Source organism: Ambystoma mexicanum, chromosome 7q (genome assembly GCF_040938575.1).
Source record: "Ambystoma mexicanum isolate Mex_15411 chromosome 7q, UKY_AmexF1_1, whole genome shotgun sequence".
NCBI classification, from domain to species: domain Eukaryota; kingdom Metazoa; phylum Chordata; class Amphibia; order Caudata; family Ambystomatidae; genus Ambystoma; species Ambystoma mexicanum.
Window position 1 is genome coordinate 898,771,464 of NC_090941.1, and position 24,938 is coordinate 898,796,401.

The window sequence follows — 24,938 nt, forward strand, 5'->3', positions numbered from 1 at the left end:
ATACAGCCCTGATCAACCAATCATCCAGGTAGGGGTAGACGTGAATCCCTTCCCTCCTTAGACATGCCGCCAATACCAACATTAACTTGGTGAAGACCCTCGGGCGGAGGTCAGCCCGAATGGCAGCACTCGAAATTGATAATGAGAGTTGCCAATTGCGAACCTCAGGTATTTCCTGTGTTTGAGATGGATAGGCACATGGAAATAAGCGTCCTGAAGGTCCAGAGATACCAACCAGTCCTGGAACTGAAGGGCCTGAAGGATCTGAGAAAGAGTTACCATCTTGAATTTGTCTTTCCTGAGGAATTTGTTCAATTCTCGCAAATCCAAGATGGGTCTCAGTCCTCCGTCTTTCTTTGGAATGAGAAAGTAAGGGGAGTACCAGCCCTTGTTCCTCTCCGCTACAGGTACCGGTTCTATGGCACCTTTCTCTAGCAGGTCCAAAATTTCCTGCAAGAGGAGCGGATCTGGAGCTTTCTGAGAGCTCATCCCCGGTGGATGACTCTAAGGTATGCGTAGGAGAGGCAGGCAGTAACCTTGGGCAACTGTTTCCAATGCCCAAGCATCTGACATGATAGCCTGCCATTCCGCCAGATGTTGAGTTAACCTGCCTCCTACAGGTGTCCTGTGAGGGAAGTCCTCAGAGTGGTTTTGGGGCGGCTGATGCAGATGCTGATGGTAAAGAGGAACCTGATGTTGCTGCGGCTTTTGAATATCTACACCTTCCACCTCGGGTAGTTCTTCTTTGTCCCCTTTGAGCCGGTCGTCCTCTACCTCTTCCGAATGCGGAGTAGAAGCGAAAGGACTTGCCCCTCGCAGAGGTTCCTGTGGGACGAAAAGGTGTCTGACGGATAGCAGCGCCTAGGGATTTTGCTGCTGCCTTTGATGTTTGCAGTTTCTCTAAACTGTCATCCGCCTTTTTCCCGAACAAAGAAGAGCCATCGAATGGCATGCTCAAGAGCCTGGCTTGCACATCTGGGGCAAAACCAGACTTTCTCAACCAAGCAAATCTCCTGGTTGTTGTACTTGCCGCCATTGCTCTGCTGATACTGTCAGCCGAATCAATGCCCGTCTGGAGGGATTCGCACATAGCGTCTTTACCGTCCTGTATGATATTTAGGAACGCCTCCCTTTCTTCTCCCTCCAGGATGCAGTCAGTCGCTGTAGAAGCACACTCCCAAAGTGTATGGCCGAATCTAGCAAGGGTGCAAGTAGCATTAACAGATTTTAACGCCATGCTACATGCCGAAAAAACTTTCTTTGCCATAGCATCATATTTCTTATCGTCCCTGTCCTGTGGGACGGTGGGGTAAGCAGTCTTGACGTCAGTAGAAGATGCTGCCTGTACCACCAGACTTTCTGGGGATGGGTGTTTTGACAAAAACTCCGGGTCTGCAGAAGATACCCTGTATTTTGTAGACAGTTTTTTATTTACTGCCGGGACGACATCTGGGGTTTCCCAGTTCGTCATAATCTTCCTCTGAAGAGCTTTATGAAAGGGCACTACAGGATCCTCCTGTGGACCTTTGTCAAGAATATCCGTGAGGTCATCTTGTTGGAAAGCCTGTGAAGGTGTAGACCACCCCATAAATTCTGTGATCCTGGCCATTAAGGCTGTATAGGGGGTTTCAGCATGCTCCCCCGGGTTTGGCCTAGCAAACTCCACCGCAGGGGAAGTGTCTAACCCACTTGCCTCATGTAAGGAATCATGAAGATCCTTTAACCTGCGTTCTTCTGAGGATAACTCCTCTCTAACTGGGGTTGCAGGTCCCTGCAACTCAAATGTGTCTTCCTGTTCAGATAGTTCACCCTCTTCCAAAATTGAGGACATAATTCTCAATTGTTCTGAACTTACATAGGGTGTAAACCCCATCTCCAAGGCAGAGGGTGCCAAACTTGTCGAAAGCTTCGGGCGTGGCGTCGAAAACAAATGTGGAGGCCTCGAGGACCTCGACAGAATTGGGATTCTGCTCGAGGAAGTCGACAATCTCGACGCCATCGTCATCGAGGACCTGGGGATAGCCACTGGGTGCGTCATAACCGTGACTTTCCTTGGCGTCGATGCTGTTGTCGAAGATGGCGTTGAGTCGACAGACCCGTGTGTCAAAGGTCCTTTCGACAACGGCGTCGAAGACACCGACCTCGGCGACGACGGAACCTTCGTCGATGGTGTCGTCGGAACCTTCGAAGAATGTTTTGAGGTCATAGCTTTACTCGAGGGTTCGAGACACGCTCGAGAAGCTTCCTTCGCCGGGTACTGCGACTCGCGGCGTTTTTGACCTTCGGGTCTTTCGACCAGAACATCGCTCTCGGCAGTCTTCGAGGGGGTCGAGGCCGCTTTCTCAAAGACGCTCATCATATTTTTGCGGAATTCCTCCCATTCAGCCCGGGAACTATGTTTCGTGGGGCAAGGGATTCTCTTTGGAGAAACTGAGGAAGAGGAGGACGGAGAAGGGGATCTTCGACGTCTCCTCTTCGAGTGCTTCGATCTCGAGGAGTGATGGGACCCACTCCGAGACCTGAAGCGCGAATGGTGACGAGGAGACGAATGTCTCGACTTCGTCGAAGAAGAAGAAGCTTTTAAAGTCTTACCTTTCTCCAGCTTCCCCCTACGCTCCTTCAGGGCCTTAGCTGTCATGGACATACAGTCCTCGCACTCCGAACACTGGTGTTCAGCTCCCGAACACCACAGACAAACTCTGTGAGGGTCAGTCAGCGACATCTTTTTCCCACAATCTCGGCATTTTTTGAAGCCGGACCGAGGAGTTGTCGGTTCCGACGAGGAAGCCATCGAGTACGGATCGAATATCTCGAGGTAAATAGGATTAAATTGACAAAACTGAGCAACGGTATTCCGAGGCACTGAGTAAGCGCGGAAAAACGGAACTGAGCAACGGACGCTGCGCGTGGCCTTTATAGGCAGGATGACGTCGACGTAGATACGGCGGCTATCGAGGGACATCGACTCAGCGGACGTCGACGCGCAGCGCCCTCTAGAGAAAAATTTTCCGAGGCCAGCAGAGCTGGAAGGAGATATCTAAAATAAGGAATACGTCGGAGGACACAATCCCTTCGAAATATGCTTTTGTCCGGGTCGTACAAAAAAGAAAGTATTTTAATTAGACTGGATCTGGACAAGAGAGCTATTAGCGACTTACTGTATTTTTGAGCACTTCAGATGGAATATGAAGCGTTTTAATGCGATTTCGCCATATTTGTGGAAGCACCCATTGTGGGCTTTTAGAAATGTTATTTTAAGATTTAAGCTGAATCTGTATCCAACAAGATATGCTACTGGTGCTAGAAACGGCACACCGACAAATGAGTGTGTGCCTTCATTGTAATTCTGATGTAGAAAATCGAAAACACCTCTTTATTGAATGCACTTTTTTATCAGACACTCATAGAAAGGTTTTTGATAAATGTATTGATTGTGAAGCTTTCTGGTTAAGAATTTTAAATTGTTCTGAGATTTCTTTATGTATTGCAGCTATTGAGTTTTTAAGAAGGATTTTCACCCAATTTTGATTTTATTGTTGATATTTGTTCATGATATGTGTATTGACTGTATTCTTAATGTATTATTGCAATGGATGTTGTGTTGTATGAAAAGTTTGTATAAACTTTGACAAACATAAATAACTAAAAACATATTCTCTCCACACTCCATTTCTTCCTCCTTGATGTTCTCTCCACACTCTACTCCTGCCTCCTCAATGCCTCATGCCACCTCCTCCTGAACATCTTTTACACCCCCACCTCTGTTCTCCCTACTGCCACCTCTCTCCAACTCATCTCGAAATCCTCTCTATGCCTGTAACCTCCATCTTTTCAATGGACATGGGAACCTTTCCCAAAATGTTGGTCTTAAGTTTGGTTAACAAGCACAAGCAAGCGGGCCTTGAAGTTTTCACATAAATGCATGAGCAACCCGTACACACGTTTGAATCGCAGTGTAAATGTCTTTGAAAAGCCTAAAGTCACAGAAAAGGTACACTGCACAGTTCTAGGCTCTCTGGCGTTTGTGTGGCAACATGGCTAGTACAGAGTCTAGATCACATTGCAGTAGTTCAGCCTCACGTCTAATAAGAACAATGCGATTGTGTGGGGAAAGATGCAAAAACGGAGGGTCCCAATCATGGACTGCAGGTGGAAGAAGGCTTCATTTTGGACCGTGTTTACTTGGTGGCTCAAAGGTCAGGTCTCTCTCAAAGGTGACACCAAGATCATCAAGGTGATGGAGCCACCATGAACAGCGGCCAGTCTCATGGAAATGTGGCAGTGTTCACCTAGCCAGTCAAATAGGTTTTAAAACTAATGACCGTGCCGGTCAAGTGGCACAGCGAGTAGAGCGCTCGCTTTGACATCAGTGCAGAGCCTCCGGCAGCGCCAAACTCAGCGTTTCATCCTTCCGAGGTCGATAAAAATGAGCACCACACACCGTGGATAATAATAAGCAGCGCTCAGATACCTAAGGGTTCGTAGCGCTATATAAATGCCAAATTATTATTATTATTATCATAATAAGGATTCTTTTTGACCTTGTTTTAGAAATAGTACAGACTCAAAACGACTGGGTGCTTTCCATGCTCTATTATAGCTAACATATGTGATCATGTGTGGTCCAAATAGAATATATAAAAAAATCAAGTGAACATTCTACTCACTCATGTTTTAACTTTTGTAACATTTCTGCTTCTTTCCTCTGCTTCAGCAGAGCATTGAGGATGATCATCCTCTTTCGATCTTCTGCGGTCTTGAACTGCTCCTTGTATACTACTTCTGCTTGCCTCCTTCTCTCTGCCAGCTTGCCATTGGTCATATCACAAGTCCCGAACAGTGGATCTGTGCTACAGGGCTCAGGGGGCGCCGGCTTGAGAGAATACTTCAGCTTTACCTGCAAGAACGGCATATAGATTTTACTGTACAACTAGAAGGAGACGCATTGGGCTCTAGGCAAGGCATATATTCTCAATTAACCCTTCAGTTGGAAAACATTGCACCAGGTAAGTTATACTGCTCATGTTTAGTCTATATGTCTAAGTCTACCAAGCAAGCGTGCACATGATTATAATGGACTGTGTCTCTTACAGACTTGCAAATGCTTTTAAAGGCTATGATCTTAACCTTCTCAAAAGTTGTGAAGCTACTATTATATAACCATTACTTTCAAATCATCCGTGGCACTTTTCTAATTGAATGCACTTGATTTTGGGCACTTTGCCATCATTATTTTCAATCTATCAATTACGTGTTCTACTTATATAAAGCAGCATCATGTGACAGGGTCTGAGACTGGACCAGGGCAGGGAGCCTGCCACGGCGAAAACTAGAGCCAGCACTGACCCGAGATGGGGTGTGGGAGTTGGGGGGTTGCCCCTGAAACCCTCTCATTTGCCTTGAAGGTTAATGTAGCTACCACCCTCTGCCACACAGTGCCTCCCAGCACTGTTTCTGACCAGAGATCAGGGGGGTAGGGGGGGGGCAATGGTAAATTAAATGAGCAAGAGAAGGGACTGCAGGGGAGCAGGAGAGAAAAGGAGATACCCCCCACCCCAACCGAATTATAAGCAAAACCCACCAGCACTTGAAGAAAACCATAAGGAAAATGAGTAGGCTGAGCATATGGCCGCTCCCATGTAAATGGTAACTAAAAAGGGGACAGGGCTACGTTTTCTTTTTATTAGCGTTGCACGTGTTTAACACAGCCCATTGGGAACAAATACCCTCATATTGGCGCACAGAGTTAGGTGAAAGTTGGAACCAATGCAAGGGGGTTGGAACAGGAAAATAACATTATAATATAAGAGTGAATGAAAGAGAGAGTGTGGGTTGTAGGGCTGAGTTCGGGAAGCATTGAGGAGGACCGAGAGACCAGGCAGAGGACAGAATGTGAAGAGAGTGCTGAAGGGTTGGTGGTACAGTTGGTGTAGAGTGCAGGTGAGGTATTGGTTGCGAGAGAGATTTGTACCAGTTGAGATTAGTGTAGTTTGTTGAGGAAATACCTAAAAGGCGAGGGTGAAAGGAAGACAGAGAGATAAGTGTAGCGGGAATCAATTGGAGTGAGAGTGATAAAGATAGTGTATGCTAGGAGGGTGTGGAGGGAGTGCAAGGTGGTAGTGGGAGTAGAGGTTGGGGCAGCATGAAGCAGGAATGGGGTCGTTGGAAGAGATAGAGGGTGTGGGACAAATATGCAGTTAGGGGATTGTGTGAACAGAAAAGTTGAGTGAGAAAAGAGAGTGGAGAGAGGAGAGGAGAGAGGTCAGGGAAGAGCTGTCAAGGGGGTGGGGGCATTGGAGAGACAGAAGGGAAGAGAGAGGAGAGGAAGAAGACAGGAAGGTGTGAGTGAAAGGGAGAGGGGCAAGCGAGTGTAGAGTAGAAGGTGAGGCGGAAGGAGTAGTGTGATCAGGGAACAGAGAAAGACCGAGAGTGTGCATGAGGGAACGGTCTAGGTGTCTGTTACTGGAACAAGAAACGCTTAATTCCTATTGAGCAAACCAGGGGAGTGTTAGTTTAGGGACCCTTTAGAAGAACCCTGCAGGGGGCAAGATACATGAGGCTTTTACCTTTAGGTCCTCGCCTGTAGCAGCTTTTAGATAGCAGGGGTTACATATCACTAATTGTGTGGGGTTAGGGAAGCATGGGAGATCGAATTAGGGAAGCCCTTGTGCCAATTTCGGAATAAAAACTCTTGAGCCCCCTTCGGAGTCTGGGAGTTATGGGAGCCAACTGTAACAATCAACAATAGTGCTAAAAGAAGGTATGCACTGAAATCCACATTTCTGGCACCTAGAATGCAGTGAAGGAATACGTGTTAAATCTATTTACAGGGGATAGTGTGTAAATGCCAAAATAATTGTTGTACATTGTCCGAAGTTCGATATAGCTCTCAGAACGCAAGCTAAATTTTCAATAAGCAAAACTTGAACTTGATGGACAAAAGAATGAAATTAATAAGTGATTCAACTAAAATCAATGTGCTGCATGTCGGGGGAGGTATTGGGGATTAACAGATTCAATGGATACTTTTGCAGCAGACCTAAATCTCATCCCAGCAGCAGTGGGCATACAGGTGAACAAGTATTTGAAATGGTTACACATACATATTCTTGCTTGGTATTCCATTTTCCAGTCACCACACAAGAGGTCCTTTGTTCGTAAGGAAGCAGGTTAGAATCAATCTCATACCTCTGATGAATTCTAAACATCTGAAATTCCATTCCTACACTCTGCATAATCTGAGGATAATATTTTATAGATGTTGTCCTTAATGCACGTTCCTCCCACATCATTGTTTTTTTATTTTTGTATTTTATTATAACAATGTTTTGCAATGGAGTCTGGGTTAATGTACTAGCATTTTAAGCTCACACCATATAATTCAGCCTTGTTGTATTAAAAGTATTCTATTTCGTTTTTACTTGTAAAAGAATAAACTCAATAGACAAACACGTCCTTGAAAAATAACTTTACTCCCAACTTCTAAAAGTAGGGGTTCAAATAATCCCACCTGAAAATCTGATCTGTGCCCCTGTTAATAGTTTATATTGAAAACTAATTTAACGCAAAAATCAATACTCTTTACATTTTTGTATAAAATCCAATTAAAATCATGAGCTAGCAAAAATGGTGCAACCATGCATTGGGTGAAATGTACATTTGCACTATTTATATTTAGGATATCTCTTAAACCAACATATAAAAATAAACGAATAAACATTGTAATGTACAAATGGACCTGATTACGAGATTAGTGGTATTTACTCCAGAAACACTCCATTGCTCAGCAGTAAAAGGCTCAGTGTAATTTCTGTGCATTCGCAGAGAGTGCAACTGTTCATACAGTGAATTCCCTGAGTAGGCAGTGTGTCCGGAAGAACCGCCAAACGGTATTACCATTAACGCAAGCTGTAACTTGAAGGGTCCACATGATTCTGAGTAATAAACACCCTTCATTATTCCACATTTTGTAGTCCCAAGGCCTCCATGGAGAAATTACATATTACTGCATGCAGGATTACCACATTCTATGTCAAGACGGAGGCGAGCATTAAGCTTTCATCTTCTTTATTTTCTACTCTCCAGCAGTTTCAACAAATATAACTTAGTAAACTTTCAATTTAAATCTATTTTTTTTTTATTCAAACAAACTTCAAATCCCATCAATCCTGTAGTCCCCTAGTCTCTGGCCATGTGACCTAGTCCTTCCTGTTCCTCTGTCCTTCCTCTTCTTTTCCTGCTCTCCACGAGATAAGTACCAATTTATCTTAGCTCCCAGGGACCTGCCGAACCCTCTAGCAGAGCGCGAGTACGCAGCCCCACTCTTGGAAGGGTGGAGCTCTAAACAGGCAGGAAACTTCCTGCGGGCCGAGCAGAGGAACAACCCCCAACTCTCACGAAGTTGGTCACGTGCAGCGAATAGGCCAATAGGAGGCACAGCGCGCTTAGCAACGAACCCCTCCTGCGTGGGGGCGGGGCTTTAGACAGCGGAACACACGATTAGAGAGTATTACCAGTCGGAATATGAAAGATATATCCTGCAAACATACGTGCTCTATAAGGAAGGTGCAGCCTCAAGCAAAGTGAATCAGTGGACGCACCACTACACCTAGACAGGTATTGATTCAGGCACCGGCCAGCACAATGTCAAACTTCGAGTGGAGAGAAGAGGAGCAGGAGGCAGTCTACCAAGAAGACCTAGCCTATAGCTTCAAAGAAGTGCTGGGAGATTCACTGACAGAGGCAGTGGCCCAAGGAGTGCGGCCTTTACAAGAAAGGCTAGATACCATAGAGCTATTCCTGAGCCAGAAGGAAGAACGCACCCAGCAGGAAGAAAGCGCGTCCACAAGGGCAACGTTTAACGACCCTAAGGGGTGTAACAAGGCCCAGAAGAGCAACGACTCTTCTGACCCCCCGGGCCAACTGACAGGGGCGGGTACAGGAGCCCCAGAGGCTACGGACGTGTTCCTCAGACTAAAGGAAGCGTTCATGAAAGATTCTCAGGTGCCGAGCCTCCGGACCCCCTACCCAGGGGATGACAATATGGGTTGTACAGAGGAGGAACCCCCAGAAGGCTTCCCAGACGAGGAACTGCCGATATCCCCCACATCCATTCAAGCGGATGCAGATAATGAGGGGAGCCAACCTCCGCCTAAGAAAAGGTAACGAAAACTCCACCACTTAGAAGAAGATGAAACGGCAGATATGTTCCAACCGGAAGAGATCAGAAACCCGAGATCCTCGGAGTGGGTACCATCGCCGAGAGTGGCAAAATACATGACGCAGAGATTGAGGAAAGCTCTCGAAAAAGAGGTCAGACAAAGACTGAGGGCTGAATATCCAAGACCAGACCTGCCAGGCAAAGTCACAGAAGCCCCGGAATTGGACCCTAAAATGTTGTCATTCGTCTCCAAATCAAACAGAGACCCGCGGAACGGCATAGACCGCTCCTGGAGAAATTGCCAAGAAAAACTCCTCGACCTAGCAGGTCCTCTAGCTAAGATAATGGACCTAGCCGAGCGAGCCAGAGATACAGGCGAGGAGGTAGACCCAGGAGTCCTAGCGAACTGGCCCCAACGAGCCATATATATACTAGGAAACGCAAATTGCGCGATTTCATCGGTGCGCAGGAGAGGCCTCCTTTTGAAAATTGACCATAAACTAGGAGATCTGTCATCATACGAAGCCGGCAAGGCAGCTCAGGGCCTGTTGTTCGGAGAGACATTTGGTAAGGAGATGGGGAGGTTCATAGGGATCTACACCTCCCTGGAGAAAGCACAGGCTTCGATGAAGAAGATTTTCCCTGGGAGAGTTTTTGGCGGGAACGGTCGCTACAGAGGCCGCTCGACCGGTCGATACCAAGCATCTAGAAGGCCTCAGAACAACAGAAACCAATAGTGGGAATCCAGGCAGCCTGATACCTTTTTTCCCCCAAGAGGCCGCTTCCCTAGAGGAAGACGGGGCAGAGGACAGGGAAGAGGACAGAACTTCCCCACAAGTGAGAAATTTTACATATCCGCCAGTAGGGGGGAAGACAGCTATAGTCTGGGAAAACTGGTGCTCGCTTTTCAGCGACGCTTGGGTCCTTCAAACAGTAAAAGGCATGTGTATAGAATTCACAGAGACTCCCGTTCAGGATCAAGCACCACGCCCCATAGTCACGACACTGACCGAGAAAGAGCTGCTAGTCACAGAATTGCGAAGCCTAGCAGAGAAACGGGCGATCGAACCATGCATAACGCCGCCAAGATGTGTGAGCAACATGTTCCTGGTTCACCGAAAAGACAAAGTGAGACTAGTGATAAATCTAACACACATGAACAGCTGGGTGGCCTACAACCACTTCAAAATGGAAGGAATCCACCATCTCAGGGATACGCTCAGACAGAACGACTGGCTGGCGAGGATAGACTTGAAAGATGCTTATCTCACGATTCCTGTACAGAGGGATTTCCGTCTATTCCTAGCATTCGACTGGGACGGGCAATTATGGCAGTTCGCAACAATGCCATTCGGGCTCTCCTCGGCGCCATGGGCATTCACGAAAGTGATGAAGCCTGTAGCCGCAGCAATCAGAGGAAAAGGAACTTGCATGATTATATATCTAGACGACTGGGTAGTATACCTCTTAACCTTGTTAGGTTTCCTAGTGAACCGAGAGAAGTCGGAGATGTCTCCGGCGAGGAGGATAGAATTCCTGGGGTTTGTTATAAACACCAAGTCGGCGACATTGGAACTCCCAAACAAAAAGATCAGAGACATGAAGAGAGAAATAAGGGCATGTCTCAGCAAAATGAGCATATCACTTCGCACCATAGCGAGAGTAGTAGGTTTACTAGCAGCATCAATACAAGCAATTTTCCCAGGGCCATTACACTACAGAGCCTTTCAGAGACTGAAGATACGACATCTTCAACAAGGCCTACACTACCACCAACAGAGTTGGAATGGTGGTTAGCGAACATGGAGGCCTGGAACGGGAGAGCCATCTTCGGCGATCGCCCAGACCTGATAATAGAGTCAGATGCCAGCAGAGAAGGCTGGGGAGCCCGTTGCGGGGATCTCCAGACAGGAGGGAGATGGAGCGCATCGGAACTCCAATTACACGTAAACTGCCTGGAGTTACTAGCCGGATCCTTTGCGATCAGGGCATTCACGAAAGGGAAAGTGAACTCCTGTATTCTGCTAAAAATGGACAACATTTCAGCAGTCAAATACAACAACCATTTAGGAGGAACAAGATCCAAATTACTGGTGGAAATAGCCAAGGATTTCTGGCATTCCTGCCTAGAATCAGGGATCTCAGTAGTAGCCGACTACTTACCTGGTTCGTTGAATGTAGTAGCGGACTGGAACTCCAGACATCTCTCAGACTCCAGCGACTGGATGCTGGACCGGATGATTTTTCAGAAACTGGAAAAGATCTGGGGCCCTATATACACAGATCTGTTTGCGTCCAGGCTGAACGCTCAGAAAGAGAGGTTCTTCAGTTGGAGATTGAACCCAGCGGCAGCCGGAGTGGATGCTTTCCTACAAGATTGAAGGGAGCAGACACTTTACGCTTTTCCCCCATTCATAATGATGAACAGAGTACTAGCAAAGGTACGCAGAGAGGCAGCGAACCTGATAGTAGTGGCTCCGATCTGGAAATCACAAGTATGGTTCCCAGCACTCATGGAACTATTGGTAGATTACAGAGAATCTTGCCCCAAGGAGAACGCCTCCTCGCGGACCCAGCTGGGCCATCTCACCCTCTGAGAGTGAAGGGGACACTGCCATTGATGGCGTGCAGGATAGCAGGAGACGCTGGAATCTCCCGGGCATTTCGTCACAAGCTGCAAGCCTCATTGCCGAGTCATGGGCTCCATGAACTCGAAGGAGCTACGACGCAGCTTGGAATAAGTGGTCGACGTGGTGCAGAAGGAGAAATATTCATCCCGTTTCTGCCCCTCTAGTTGAGATCTTGAATTTCCTAGCGGAACTCCTCCAGGACGGCAAGGCATGCAGAACAATAGGGGTATAGAGCTCTGCAATCTCAGCAGGTCACCTACCCGTGGAAGGCGCACCGGTGGGAGAAAACGTAGCAGTAATATGGCTACTAAGAGGAATAAGATTCAGGAAACCACCGCAGCCGAGATATGAATCTTTATGGGACGTAGCAGTAGTATTGAAACTCTTTGCGGACTGGCCCGATAACAAGTATTTGTCCCTAGGACAGCTGTCCGAAAAAACTGGCCATGCTATTATGCATGGTGTCATGCAGGAGAGTAGCAGATGTGAGAGTGTTAGAGGTGAATAGGAGAAGGTACGGACCGGAAGGCGTGACATTCAGTTTAGCCAGAAGAGCTAAAACGGACTCTAGCACTATCACGTACCCATACATGCAAGAGCACCCGAAATGGTGCGTAGTGGGATGTATAAAGGAATACGAAAATAAAACAGCCGAACTAAAACCGGCAGTTATTAATTTTGCGTGCAGAAAGCCACACAGAGGAGTAGCAACAGCCACCATATCACGTTGGGTCAGAAACATCATGAGCTTAGCAGGCATAGACATGACAAGATTCGGGGCACACTCAGTTAGAGGAGCGATGGCCTCGAAAGCTCTAGGACTAGGCGCAACGTTACAAGACATCATGAAAGCAGCAGACTGGGCTAGTGATACGACATTCAGAACGTTTTACCACCGACCTATAAATGCAATGGCAGAAGTAGTAGTAAGAAGCTTTGAACAAGCTTAATGCTCGCCTCCGTCTTGACATAGAATGAAGATTCCCCCTGCTAATAGCGCAGGGAGCTCTTGATTCTATTAAAGACAAGGAGGCGAGCATTAAATTCCCGTCCTGAATACACAATGGATGCAATGATGAAATAAACGATGTGAAGTACTGTTGATAATTAACATGACTATTTCTTCCAGAATAGGGTGTGTATTCCCGCCCTAACATACACAATTTTGTTTCTTATTGACTTTAGGGGATGAGCAAAAGAACAGCTGAAAGCCCTAATCAGATCAGGTCGCCTGGAGCAAACTCGCAAGTTCGTATGTGAGATATCAAGCCAGCACAAAGCAGGAAGATCAGCACAAGTTCAGCAGTTGGGTCCGCAGTTAAAGAGAAATGACAGTTCAAGCAGTCAAAGAAGAGGAAGGACAGAGGAACGGGAAGGACTAGGTCACATGGCCAGAGACTAGGGGACTACAGGATTGATGGGATTTGAAGTTTGTTTGAAAAAAAAAGAAAAGATTTAAATTGAAAGTTTACAAAGTTATATTTGTTGAAACTGCTGGAGAGTAGAAAATAAAGAAGATGAAAGCTTAATGCTCGCCTCCTTGTTTTTGATAGAATCAAGAGCTCCCTGCGCTATTAGCAGGGGGAATCTTCATTGGGCAGTAGCACCTCCATTAATGGTTTTGTTGGGAAGTAATTAACTCCGGATCTAAGTGAATTTTCTGTCACAAAAAGTCTGCGATGGAAAAGTTTGCATGAGAAATAACATACATTTTAAAACCCTACAAACCCACACCCACAACACACCCCAACCCATACCCCCAACACACCCTCATGCACACCCTACCTACCTTTGAAGACGTGCTCTGTCCCTGCAGCGCCAGTTCCCTTTCACTTCCGTGATCGGGATCCAGTGCCGCAGGGTCTATTTCTTTTTTTTTTCTCAGGTGTGCAGCAGGGATTTCCCCCACAACCCCTGCTTACTATACTGTACAGTGCAGTATAGTGATCGGGGTGTTGCAGGGGACACCCCCGCAGCCACTGTTTTTTTTCCTCTGGTGTGCTGCAGGGTTTTCCCCCGCAACCCCTGCTCACTATACTGTACAGTGTAGTGAGCGGGGAGTTGCGCGGGACACCCCCGCAGCACCGCCAGTCTTTTTTTTTTTTACCTACCTAAAATGCATGCCATCAAAGGTTCGAACCTTTGGTGGCATGCATTTACGACCTTTTTGTATAGGTCGGAACTTTTGGTGCAGTAATTTCTACCTATTCCATGAACTCCACCCCAAGGCAGGTGGAATTGAAGAGTTCCCAAAAGGAATCTCATAATTTGCAAGGGCGGTAAACATGCAGTATTTGCGAAATACTGCATGCTTTCCCATTCCCATTATGCTTGTAATCCGGCCCGAAAACTTCAGTTTACAGAGTTTTAGATTTCCAATTCTTCCACGTGGTAGTGAGTCAGTCTTTTAATCCATCACCCAGAGAAGACATGCATTGGATGTTCCCCATGTTTCTTAGGAGAACAGTGAACTACTAGATGTTCGGTACTTTTTTTGCTCGCTTGTACTTGCCTAGGAACACACTGCGTTTCAGGTTTCTAATTGTACTGCCAATGTGTATTTTGGTACATGGACGCATCAGAATGGAAGCATGGGCTGAGTTAACAAGAAGGAAAGGTAGCATTTGTTTTCAGCTAATAGACATGCAGCACATTTTGTGCAGTTATTAAAACCACTTGTTTCCAAAGGTGGCAAGCTCGAACATGTTTGTTGTTTACTCTTGTAGGAATTATATGAAAGCGGGTTCGGTGATTTACTGTGCTATTTTAGGACGGTCAGCAATTTATTCTTTTAAATCTTTGTCTAGTATAATCGTCTAGCAGCCTGATACACAGTATTTCAACAAATGATATGTTTTAACATTGTAGAATGTAATCACATGCGATTTGTTCACACTGCTTTGTTATGAACTCATCCAAATGTATCAACACATTTAAATACATAAAACAACTTTTCTTTGCTTGAGCGCAGTTTGATATTGAAACAGTTGCTTTTAAAATTGTTTCCCTAAACATTCTGCTGTACGGTCCCAGGTTCAATAGTATATCATGAGTATATCTAAGCTCATCTATGGCGTGCTTGTACAATGAGGCGAGGGCAGTTTATCAGGCAAATATTAACCTATCAATAAGGATGCTGGCATGTGGACATCGTCTAGACCCTAAAATAGAAGCCTGGTGGGCGGATCTAAGGCGATGGTCACTAGCAGAGTCTGCTGTATGGTATAAAGTGTTTCAGAAAGGTGCGCACGAAGGAAATGTGGGAATCGAGGCATGGAACGCCCTGGTACAGAATATGTTCAGCCTGGGTGAAGATGAGACTTAGAGGTAGTAGGTGACGGGGAAAGTTGATGCGGAACAGGGAGGGACTGATGCGCTGGGGATTATGCAGTCTTGGAGGCTGACACTTTTGCGGGAGGTGGTGGATCTACAGTAAGGTTGGAACGAAGGAGGAACGACTACCCCCCTGGGGAAACGCTGTAATTGATATATGCCTGTATCACTGGAATGCCATGGTGAAACTTGTCTGTATTTGTTTGTTTGTTTGTTAAATAAAATAAAAACATGTTAAAAAAAGGATGCTGGTATAAGAGGATACACAAATAAAAAAAAGTTTTCCTTTTCTTTTGCACACTTTCATCTTCATCAAAGTTATAAAAATCTGGAGAAAATCTTCATATTCAAAAGATCAGATTGATGGGTAAGGAAATAGTTGATTAAGTCAGCAATTCAAATCAATAACGCATGTTACTACAAGTTCAATATTCGATAATACTTCACATAATTCATATACAGTCTTCTAATACCGATTCTGATGATCTTTCATCATTCGCATTCATTTATCACAGTTCTATTCAACGCAGAGTTATCATTAGATTTGAATCTGGTATTTAGTGGCATTTCGCTGAAATACAGTGGGCTTCATTACGAGATTGGCTCTAAAAATCCGTCTTTACCGGCATGCCGGTAATAACATGTCTGTGAAGCCTCGATCCCGCAAACAGCAGCTGATCACGAGTGTGCGAGTACGTGCATACCGGCATGCCAGTAAACGCCCGTACCGGCATGCCGGTAACGACCCTCAACCCCCCAGATAGCGGCATCATGAAATGCACAGATAACTCCTCCGCCATCGGCATCCCCCAAATAGCGGTACCGGTATTAACACAGTGGTATTAACAGGTTTGTTATTACCGGCCCTGGAAGTAACGTCATCGCGCCGGAATGGGAAATGCACCAGCGGGCATCTTTGAAAACACAATCCATTGCCATCATCCACAGACTGGACCTGTTCAGGCTAAACCCCCAACACACCTTGGAGAAGATGTTGAAAGCAACCCAGAAAGGCACTGCTCGCTTGCGCAAACTCTGATTCAAGGACGAGGAGCTGAACATGTTAGCAGATGCGCTAGTGGAGCATGCAGGCGTGGTCTTCTGTGCTGACCTGAGGCATCTAGCACAGCTCAGGAAGAAGGAGATCTGGGAGGAAGTAGCAAGGAAAGTGAGTGTGGTTGGCACCACTGCACGCACCGTGAGGGACTGCAAAAAGCGGTGGGATGACCTGCGCTTAAGAGTAGGGAATATCCTGTCGGCCAATCGCAGCCAGGGGCTGGCAACAAGCGGTGGTGCCCACTCACCCATAAAATTGGCAAGGTGGGAAGAGACCTGCAGCACATTAATAGATGTCGAGTCTATCGAAGGAGTCAGTGGAGCAGAGTTCTGAGTCCCATCATCGGCAGATGAAGGTGAGTGTCCCCACAAACACCTGACAACCAATGATCACAGTTGACCAACAAATGTGACTGTGATGCGAGCCAATACATGGCCCATCATACACACATACACATATCCCTGTCCAGCTGCTGGCCCCACCACTGTCGTATCAAAATGCATGCTGCATGCCGCTCACATACCCAAATACACGCCTGATACACAGATGAACTGCACGTGTCACACAGCATGCAAGACACAACACACCCGTAGGCCCCACAGCAAATACCATGGTAAACATGTGAACATCTGAGGGATGGCAATACTCTCCCCCCACCCCAAACCTTGCACGCACCCAGTCTGCCGCAACAAGCAAGCATCGATCCACATGGCACTAACTGCACAAAGACCAATGTATGCATGATGCAAGCACCACCATCACTGATGCCCTGCCTCTCCCTGTCCCCCACAGGAACAGATGCAGACATCAATGAACGCGATGCAAGTGCACATGCCACGACACCTGCCAAAAGGCCCAGGGGCCGGGATGATGGCCATCCACGTCGAGGGGAACAAGGATGGTCCAAGTGCCATGCAAGTGAGCCACCAGTGCCCAACCAGCCCCGCAGCCACCTACACATGACCAGCAGACACCTGCCCCTGCACCCCTGGAGACACAATCCAAACAGGGTGAGGCCACATATGTAGAAACTGAGCATGAGGGCTTACAGTCCGCCGCCACAAGCTCGATAGGGGAGACAGCTGCATCGGCACCTCATAGGGGCGATGAGGAAGAGGGCCATGACGACGACACTAATGCAGGAGGCTTCTACTCAGAGGATGTTGGCCAAACCCCAAGCCCCCAGGTCACCCCACAGGGCACCCTCACCAGGATCCTGAAGGACAGGGCAGACATGGAGAGTGGTCTCCAATAGAGGACAGCCACGTATTGGCTACAGACACACCATCAAACCTACCATCCACCTCCAATACCGCAATAGGGGACCTTGAGGGACGTCTGTCCAGGATGGAGGGCCCGCAGGAGGAGATGCACATATTTGTCAAACAATACCTCGTGGTGAGGCAACACGCTGTGCAATGCGTGAGAACACTGCGGCCGTCATCAAGACCATCAACCGGAACTCTAAGCCTGTCCATGATGGATTTGTTGTTGTGGCCCACATCCTCACCAGCAGCGGCAAACAGCGGCATCCGAGCCACAACCATAGACATCAGCATTTACCACGCCTGACAGTTCCACTCAGACCAGGCCTGTGCGCAGGTCCCTGCGCAGCATGCAGCGCTCTGCGATGCAACCCCCTTCTCCTTAGGGGGTTCGCAGTCGCAGAGGCACCGTGCACATGTTGATTTGCAGTGCCTCTGGACACATGTTGTGCCATTGATGTCTTCGGGTGTTGGGGGGGTTTTGGGAGGGTGGGGGTACGGTGTGGGGGATGGGGGGCGGGGTGTGTGGTGGTGTGTTGGGGGAGGGGAGTTTAGTGGGGGGAGGGGTGTGTGGGAGTGTGTGGGGGGTTTTGGGGAGATGGGGAGGGTGAAGGCAGAGGGGGTGTGTGGTGGGTGTTGGGGGAGGTGGGAGCGTGGATGGGGGAGCGGGTGTATGAGGGGTGTTGGTGGAGGCGGGAGGATGGAGGAGGTGTGTGGGGGTGGAGGGTTCGTTCACATTGTAAAAACCATCATTTCAATACACCCGTTGTGTAAAAAACCTCACATGAGTGGACATTGCTTCTTTGGTGTGTGTCCATTTATTGCATTACAGTGCACAGTGCTCATATGCCCCCACACCCAGTGCCCAGAGTCCCACATACATAGCACCCTCTGCATCCAATGCATCAGAATGAATGGTCTATGACCGATTGGCGCACAGTACGACCCTCAAGTGTATCGCGTCCTGGCCGATGTCCAACATCTACCCCTTCCTCTTCTTCAACTTCACCTGGTGGTGGCTGGTCCATTTCAGGTGGCAGAGGTACGTTCTGCCGGATGCACATGTTGTGCAGCATGGCACATACCATGATGATCTTGCCCACCTTCTCAGGCCCGTAAATGAGGGGCGCAACCCGACCTGCTGAGGCAGCGAAACCGTGCCTTCAACGGGCCAAAGGTCTGCTCAATGACCACACGCGTGCATGTATGGGCACGATTGAAGTCCTTTTCGTGCCTGTTCTGCAGATTCCTGGCAGGGGTGAGGAGCCACGTCTTCAGGGGATAGCCAGCATCACCTGCATGGGAGCAGAAGAAGGTATGTTTAAGGGTACCACTCTATTTCCATTTGTGCTCGGTCTGTACATCGTTCATGCTCACATGCAGTATTTTGTCGATGCCAGCTATTGACTTCACAGCTGCACAACTATCTGCCCTGTACACTACTTGTCAATCCATGGTGCTGGTTTTGGGTGATGTACACGACTTAGGGGCCTTTACATTGGAAGCACCAGTCACCCAGATGGAGTGACAAGGTCCAAGATGTACACACATGTAAGGGCTGTGGGGCAGGGGATGAATCTAAATGCATGTTGGACAATGTTTGATGCATTAGGCTACTGGACTACATGATATTGCTTGTTAAGACTATGATGCATATGGTTTATTGTAGACGTCATGCACATGACCCTCGACGTCTACACACTTGTCACAGTGGCACAATGTGAATGTTGGTAGTGTCCGCCAGTGTTGGGTAGAGTGCCTTAGATGAAGCAGGGTGTCGACTTGCATGCTGGTACTCATGTGCTGTGGGCAATTCCCACACCAATCGCATCTATGTAGGTGTTGCTTACTACTTGATGGGTTCAATTTGAAGCATCCTTGTTGCATGTGTACTACCATTTGTATTTATCTGCACATGTTGCCATGGTGTTATGCAGTGTTGCTGTCGGAGAGGGGCAGTGACAACGGAATTGCCTGAGGTGGCATTGATACTGCACACTCATGGATGCTTGTGCTACGAGGTGCTTCAATGCGGTCATGTGTTTTCAGCTTTGTGGACATATGATGGTGTGTTGTGGTGCTGAGGGCATGGTCAGGTGATGTCCGGTGGACATGTTCAAGGGTGTGCGCTGATTGTTGGTGTGACATTTACACATTGGAATGCAGCCACAGTGCGTCAGCCTCCATTGTCTGCGTTATGTATCTTATTTGGTTGATTATGGGCACGGTCTTTGTTAGCATGGACAGTGTCCAGACACCCCATTGAGGGTACTCCCATGGCCCAGAGAGCAGACTACTTGCGTATGCATGTACACCCCCCCAAACACACTCCCATGGCCCAGAGGGCAGACTGCTTGTGTATGCATGTACACCCCCTCATGTACACCCCCCAAACACTCTCCCATGGCCCAGAGGGAGGACCGCTTGCGTATGCATGTAAATCCCCAAAACACTCTCCCATGGCCCAGAGGGCAGACTCAACCAGCAGCCAGCCACCTCCTTCCATGTAGCGGGGTAGCGAGGAGTTCCGCAGCACCATAGCATCATGCTTGGATCCTGGGTATCTGGCACAGCAATGTGTTATCATCTTGCTGGCATCACACACCATCTGCACATTGATGGAGTGGAATAGCTTCCGATTGTGGTACACCACCTCCACGGCATGTGGGACTACCAACTCCACGTGGGTGCAGTCGAGGGCACCAATTACATTGGGCATGCCTGCCAGTGCATGGAATGCTATTTTGGTGTCATTTGCCTCCTGTCGTGTCCGTGGTAGGGATATGTAGGCCCTTGCGTGCTTTAGGAATGCATCCAGCACTTGGTTTAGCACACCAGAGAAACATGGTTGCGAGATGCCATGCAGCTGGCCCACTGTGTGCTGGTAGGTACCAGTGGCCAGGAAGTGGAGCACAGATGTCACCTTCAGCAGAGGGGGGATGGCAGTTCGAATGTTGATCAGGCTGACCTAGTCTTCATGTATTAGTTCCACTATGTTGGTGATGGTGTCCCTGTCCAGGCGGTACAGGGTGTGGATCTGTGCTGGGGTTAAGTTGAATGGATTGGCCCTTATACGTGGCATTGGTGGCTGCCTGCGGGGAACCACTGCCTGCACTGGTGGGATTTGCTGGGCCAGTCTCACCCTCCTTCTCCTCCTGTGTCTCCTCTGTGTTGCCGGTTGTACTGCGTGCTCAAGGAGTAGCAGTGCAGGCATGTCCTCCAGCTCCAGTATGGCGAGTGCAAGTGGTATCATTTTGGTCTTGGAAGGGGTATGGTGTGTGGGTGTGCTCCTTTTGTGCAGGGCCTTGCTCCATTGCCTCCACCTGTGCTGATTGTGTGCACCTGTGGCAGTTGGGAACACATTAGTTTCCTATTAACGTGTGATCCGCGATGCCGGTATTGACGGCATCATGGTGGCCCTTCTTACCGCCATCTGGATGCCGGTATGTGCATGCCCGTGCGACTCGTGATGTCCTCTTTCTTGTGGCATGCCAGTATTACGGGCACGCGCATGCCGGTACGGTGGTGCACGGCCACAGCAGGTCCTTGTCGATGCCGGTAGGACCGACATTGCAGGTCATGATGGGCCGGTCCCGTAAATGATGCCGGTAATGCCTTACCGGTATCGTTATTACCAGACCGCCAACCTTACTGTCATTGATTACTGTGTGAACCCGTGTTTTGACATGCATGTATTAGTTGAGGGATTCCTTGTCATCACCCCCTTCTTATGAAAATGTTCCAGGAAATGAAATAAGTCGTCAGGGGATATTTTCTTTATTTAGTATAATATAGCATGTCGTGGCTTTTTATACAACTATAAAAAATAGCTAAAAGTTACAAAAATATATACATTTTCTTTCCTAAACAATACAAACCAAACTTGCAGCATTATTTACAACAGACTCGTGAACATCAATTAACGCACGTTACTGCTCCCCAAATCCCTCCCCCCTCAAGAGCTTATTTGCGTTTCTCGTTCTGTATCTGCTGCGTTTGGCTCGGTATCGCTTCCTTCCGAAGCTGCAGAATCCACCAATGTGCCAAACAGTCCTGTTATTAACATTCTCCAAGCCATCAGGTTACCCACTTCATCTTCCCCGCACTTGCTACATGCCTCCTTCCACACTACCGTTTCAGCCTCTGCCCATTTTTGCAAGTCCCGCCACCATACCTCAACCCGTGGCTTGTGGCACTGCCTCCAGCCCATGGCAATCCTTCTTTTAGCAAGCACATATGCCAGGTCCCTCAGTTTCCCAACATGTTTAGTATTCCGTGGTCTGGGAAACCCTCCTAACAGGCAGGCCCAGGCCGTATTTATGTTGAGCGTGACCCCTTTGTCCGCTAGTTTTCGTGCCACTTCCCCCCAAAAAGCTTCAAAAACTGGGCAAGACCAGAACATGTGTGTCATATCAGCATTTTCTTCATCACATTTTGGGCATGCTTGTCTTCCTGCGTTTACAAACTTAGATATTCTTTTTGGGGTCATATAGGCTCTATGCGTTATGTATAACTGTATCTGCTGCAATCTGGCGTTTCTGGACACCTTCTTGTGGTATCCCATAGCACGTTCCCACATCCCATCGGTCATCTGTGCCTCCACCTCTGCTTCCCAGTCTAGCCTCAAATGAGTCAAATCCTTCCCCACCCGGGTCATCACCATCTCGTACAGTCTAGAGATCTCCTGCCCTCCTTCTGATATGTCATATATTGTTCCCATTAGGACGTCTGGCTCCTCCGCCAGTACAGTCTCTGGCCAGGTTTTACGAAAGGTCTGCACTAGCCTGAGATACGTGACATATTGGCCTCTGTGCAAACCTGCCTCTTCTCCCAGTTCTTCGAAATCTTTAATAATCCCTTCTTGCCATACATCTCCCAATGTGACCAGCCCGACCGATTCCCAATAGGTCCTAATTATCATTCTGAGTTGGTTGTCTCCCCCAGCTAAGGCAACTAGCGGCACCTGTGGGGAACACGGGTACAGGTTCTCCATCAGTTGGCATACTCTGCGCCACATCTTCCACCCAAGCAACATCATACCCGGGCGTTCTTTAATTTCAAGTCTAGGCACCCACATAATATCCTTTAGGTAAAACGGGGTACAGTCCTGCCCAAACAGCCTAAATTCAGGAGTTACCTCATCAGAAAGCCATTTGGTTACATATTGCAACTGACTAGCTACATAATAGGCCTTGAAATTCGGCAGCTTAATGCCCCCTCTATCATGGAAGTTCTGCAGCTTCCATAGCGCCACTCTATTGCGAGTGCTATGCCATAGGAAGTCCCTGCACATGCTGTTCAGTTTGACAAAAAACGTTTTGGGTATCAAGTATGGTATATTACTGAAGAAATGTAACAGCCTGGGCAGGACCACCATTTTGAGCATCGTCCCCCCGTCCCATCATCGCCAGCGGCAGCTTCTCCCAAAACTTCATATTTGTTCTGATTTTTTTCGCAGCCACCTCGGTATTACGCAAGTGTTCCCCCTCCACCGTATGATACACATCTATTCCGAGGTAGCGGAAGGAATCAGCCGCCCAAGGTACGGACAACACTGGCAACCGCTCCAGAGGGGCTCCTATGTAGCTCCCCAATGGGAACATGCTCGATTTTTGGGGGTTTACCGCTATGCCGGACAGTTCTGCATACTTTTCCATAACCTCTAGAAGATACTGAAGATTTTCCTCCGGATATTTCAAATATAGTAGTAAATCGTCAGCATACAAGGATATTAGGTGTTTCTCTCCCCCTACCTCAATACCGACCACGTCATATTGTTGTCTGAGGTACACTGCCAGGGGCTCCAGGGCTAGAATGTATAACATCGGGGACCAGGGGCACCCTTGTCTGGTGCCTCTACTGAGTTGCCACCTCTCAGATATCACCGATCCTGTGCGCACCCTGGCCAGTGGTTCACTGTATAGTAATTTTGCCCACCTAACATAACCCAGCCCCATCCCGTATTCTTCCAGGGCCTCCAGCAACCATGGCCATCTCACTGAATCAAAAGCTTTGACTGCATCTAGGGACACCACCGCCATTTTCCCCTCGCTCCTGTTTCCCTCTTCAATCACCCGGTGGAGTCGCCTATGGTTGTGGGTTATATTTCTGTTGGGGACATAACCTGTCTGGTCCGGGTGTATCAGTTTGCTAATAACTCTACGCAGCCTATTGGCCAGGACCACCGTCAATATCTTGCTATCCTGGTTGAACATTGACAACGGCCTCTAGGAGCCGCAGCTTTGTCCTGGCTTGTTGGGCTTAGGGAGCGGCACAATTAACGCTTCTCTAAGCGATTCCGGCAGCCGACCCATCTCAAAAGACTCATTGAGCATCTCTAGCATAGGGGGGAGTACTTCCACTCTATATGTTTTATAAAACTCGCCAGGGAATCCGTCCGCGCCGGGGGTCTTGCAGGTGGGCAGCTGCTTCACCACCTCCTCCAACTCCTCTAAGGTAATCGGTGCGTCCAGCTCCTCCCTTTCTTCAGCACTAATCTTAGTCAATTCCATGTCTTTTAGAGTTTCTCTAATCTCCTCTCGATTGTCCCCTCCTATGTCCTCATATAATGTCCTATAATAGTCCAAGAATGCCTCGTTGACTCCCTCCTGGGTGTCAACCACCTCCCCGTCTTCTTTAGTTATTGTCCTAATCGGGGGCCTGGGGGTTTCGCTCTTGTATAACCACGCCAACAAGCGGCCAGTTTTATCCCCTCCTGCATGTTGCCTCTCGACATACTTCTTATAGTTAAGGTTGCAGAGCCTTTCCCAAAGCTCTGCGCACTTCTGCTGTAACTCGGGTACAAGTTCCGCATCCCCTCCCGCCCTGTTGCTTTCGCGCTCCAGTTTCTCTTCTGCTTCCTCTAGTTCCGTTAGGACCCCGCCCTGTAGGCCTTTTGACTTAGCAATAGCAGCACCCCGCAATACCACCTTAAAGGCTTCCCAGAGCGTGCACGCTGAGTCTACGCTGCCTGTGTTTACCTCAAAGTACTGTGTGATCGCATCCCTGATATCTTCCCTGAAGACCGGGTCCCGGAGCGCCTCCGCCCGGAGGCGCCATGTCGGTATCCGCGCCCTGGGGCGGCAGCACTGCCAACTCAGCACCAGAGGCGAGTGGTCCGACAGGACCCTTGCTCTATAGTCTATTTGGGTGGTCTCTATCACCACATCTGGCGTGGCAAAAAAGTAATTCAGCCTCGTATGCAGTTGCTGCGGAGCTGAGTAATGCGAGTACTGTGTTTCATTAGGGTGTTTCAGCCTTCAAACATCTGCCAGCCCAAAGTCGTCTAGTAATGTCTGCAATACCTTGGCCGCTGGGGTGGGCCTATCAATCTTCCCATCAGATCTGTCTGCCTTTGGGTTGAGCACGCAGTTGAAATCCCCTCCCAGATAACCGCTCCTCCCATACATGCACCCAGATGAGTACACAGGGTTCTAAAATACATAGCAGTATTTTGGTTGGGGGCATACGTATTTATAATGCACACCTCTCTA

General features: G+C 48.1%; 1 protein-coding gene across 1 annotated transcript in view; it reads right to left on the reverse strand.

Moving 5' to 3' along the window:
• The window catches only part of CCDC81 (coiled-coil domain containing 81), a 794,710-nt gene that overhangs the window by 55,567 nt on the left and 714,205 nt on the right, over positions 1-24,938 (reverse strand). The window contains exon 13 of the mRNA XM_069639737.1: positions 4,668-4,897. Coding sequence (XP_069495838.1) covers positions 4,668-4,897 — 230 coding nt within the window. The remainder of the gene's footprint in view (positions 1-4,667; positions 4,898-24,938) is intronic.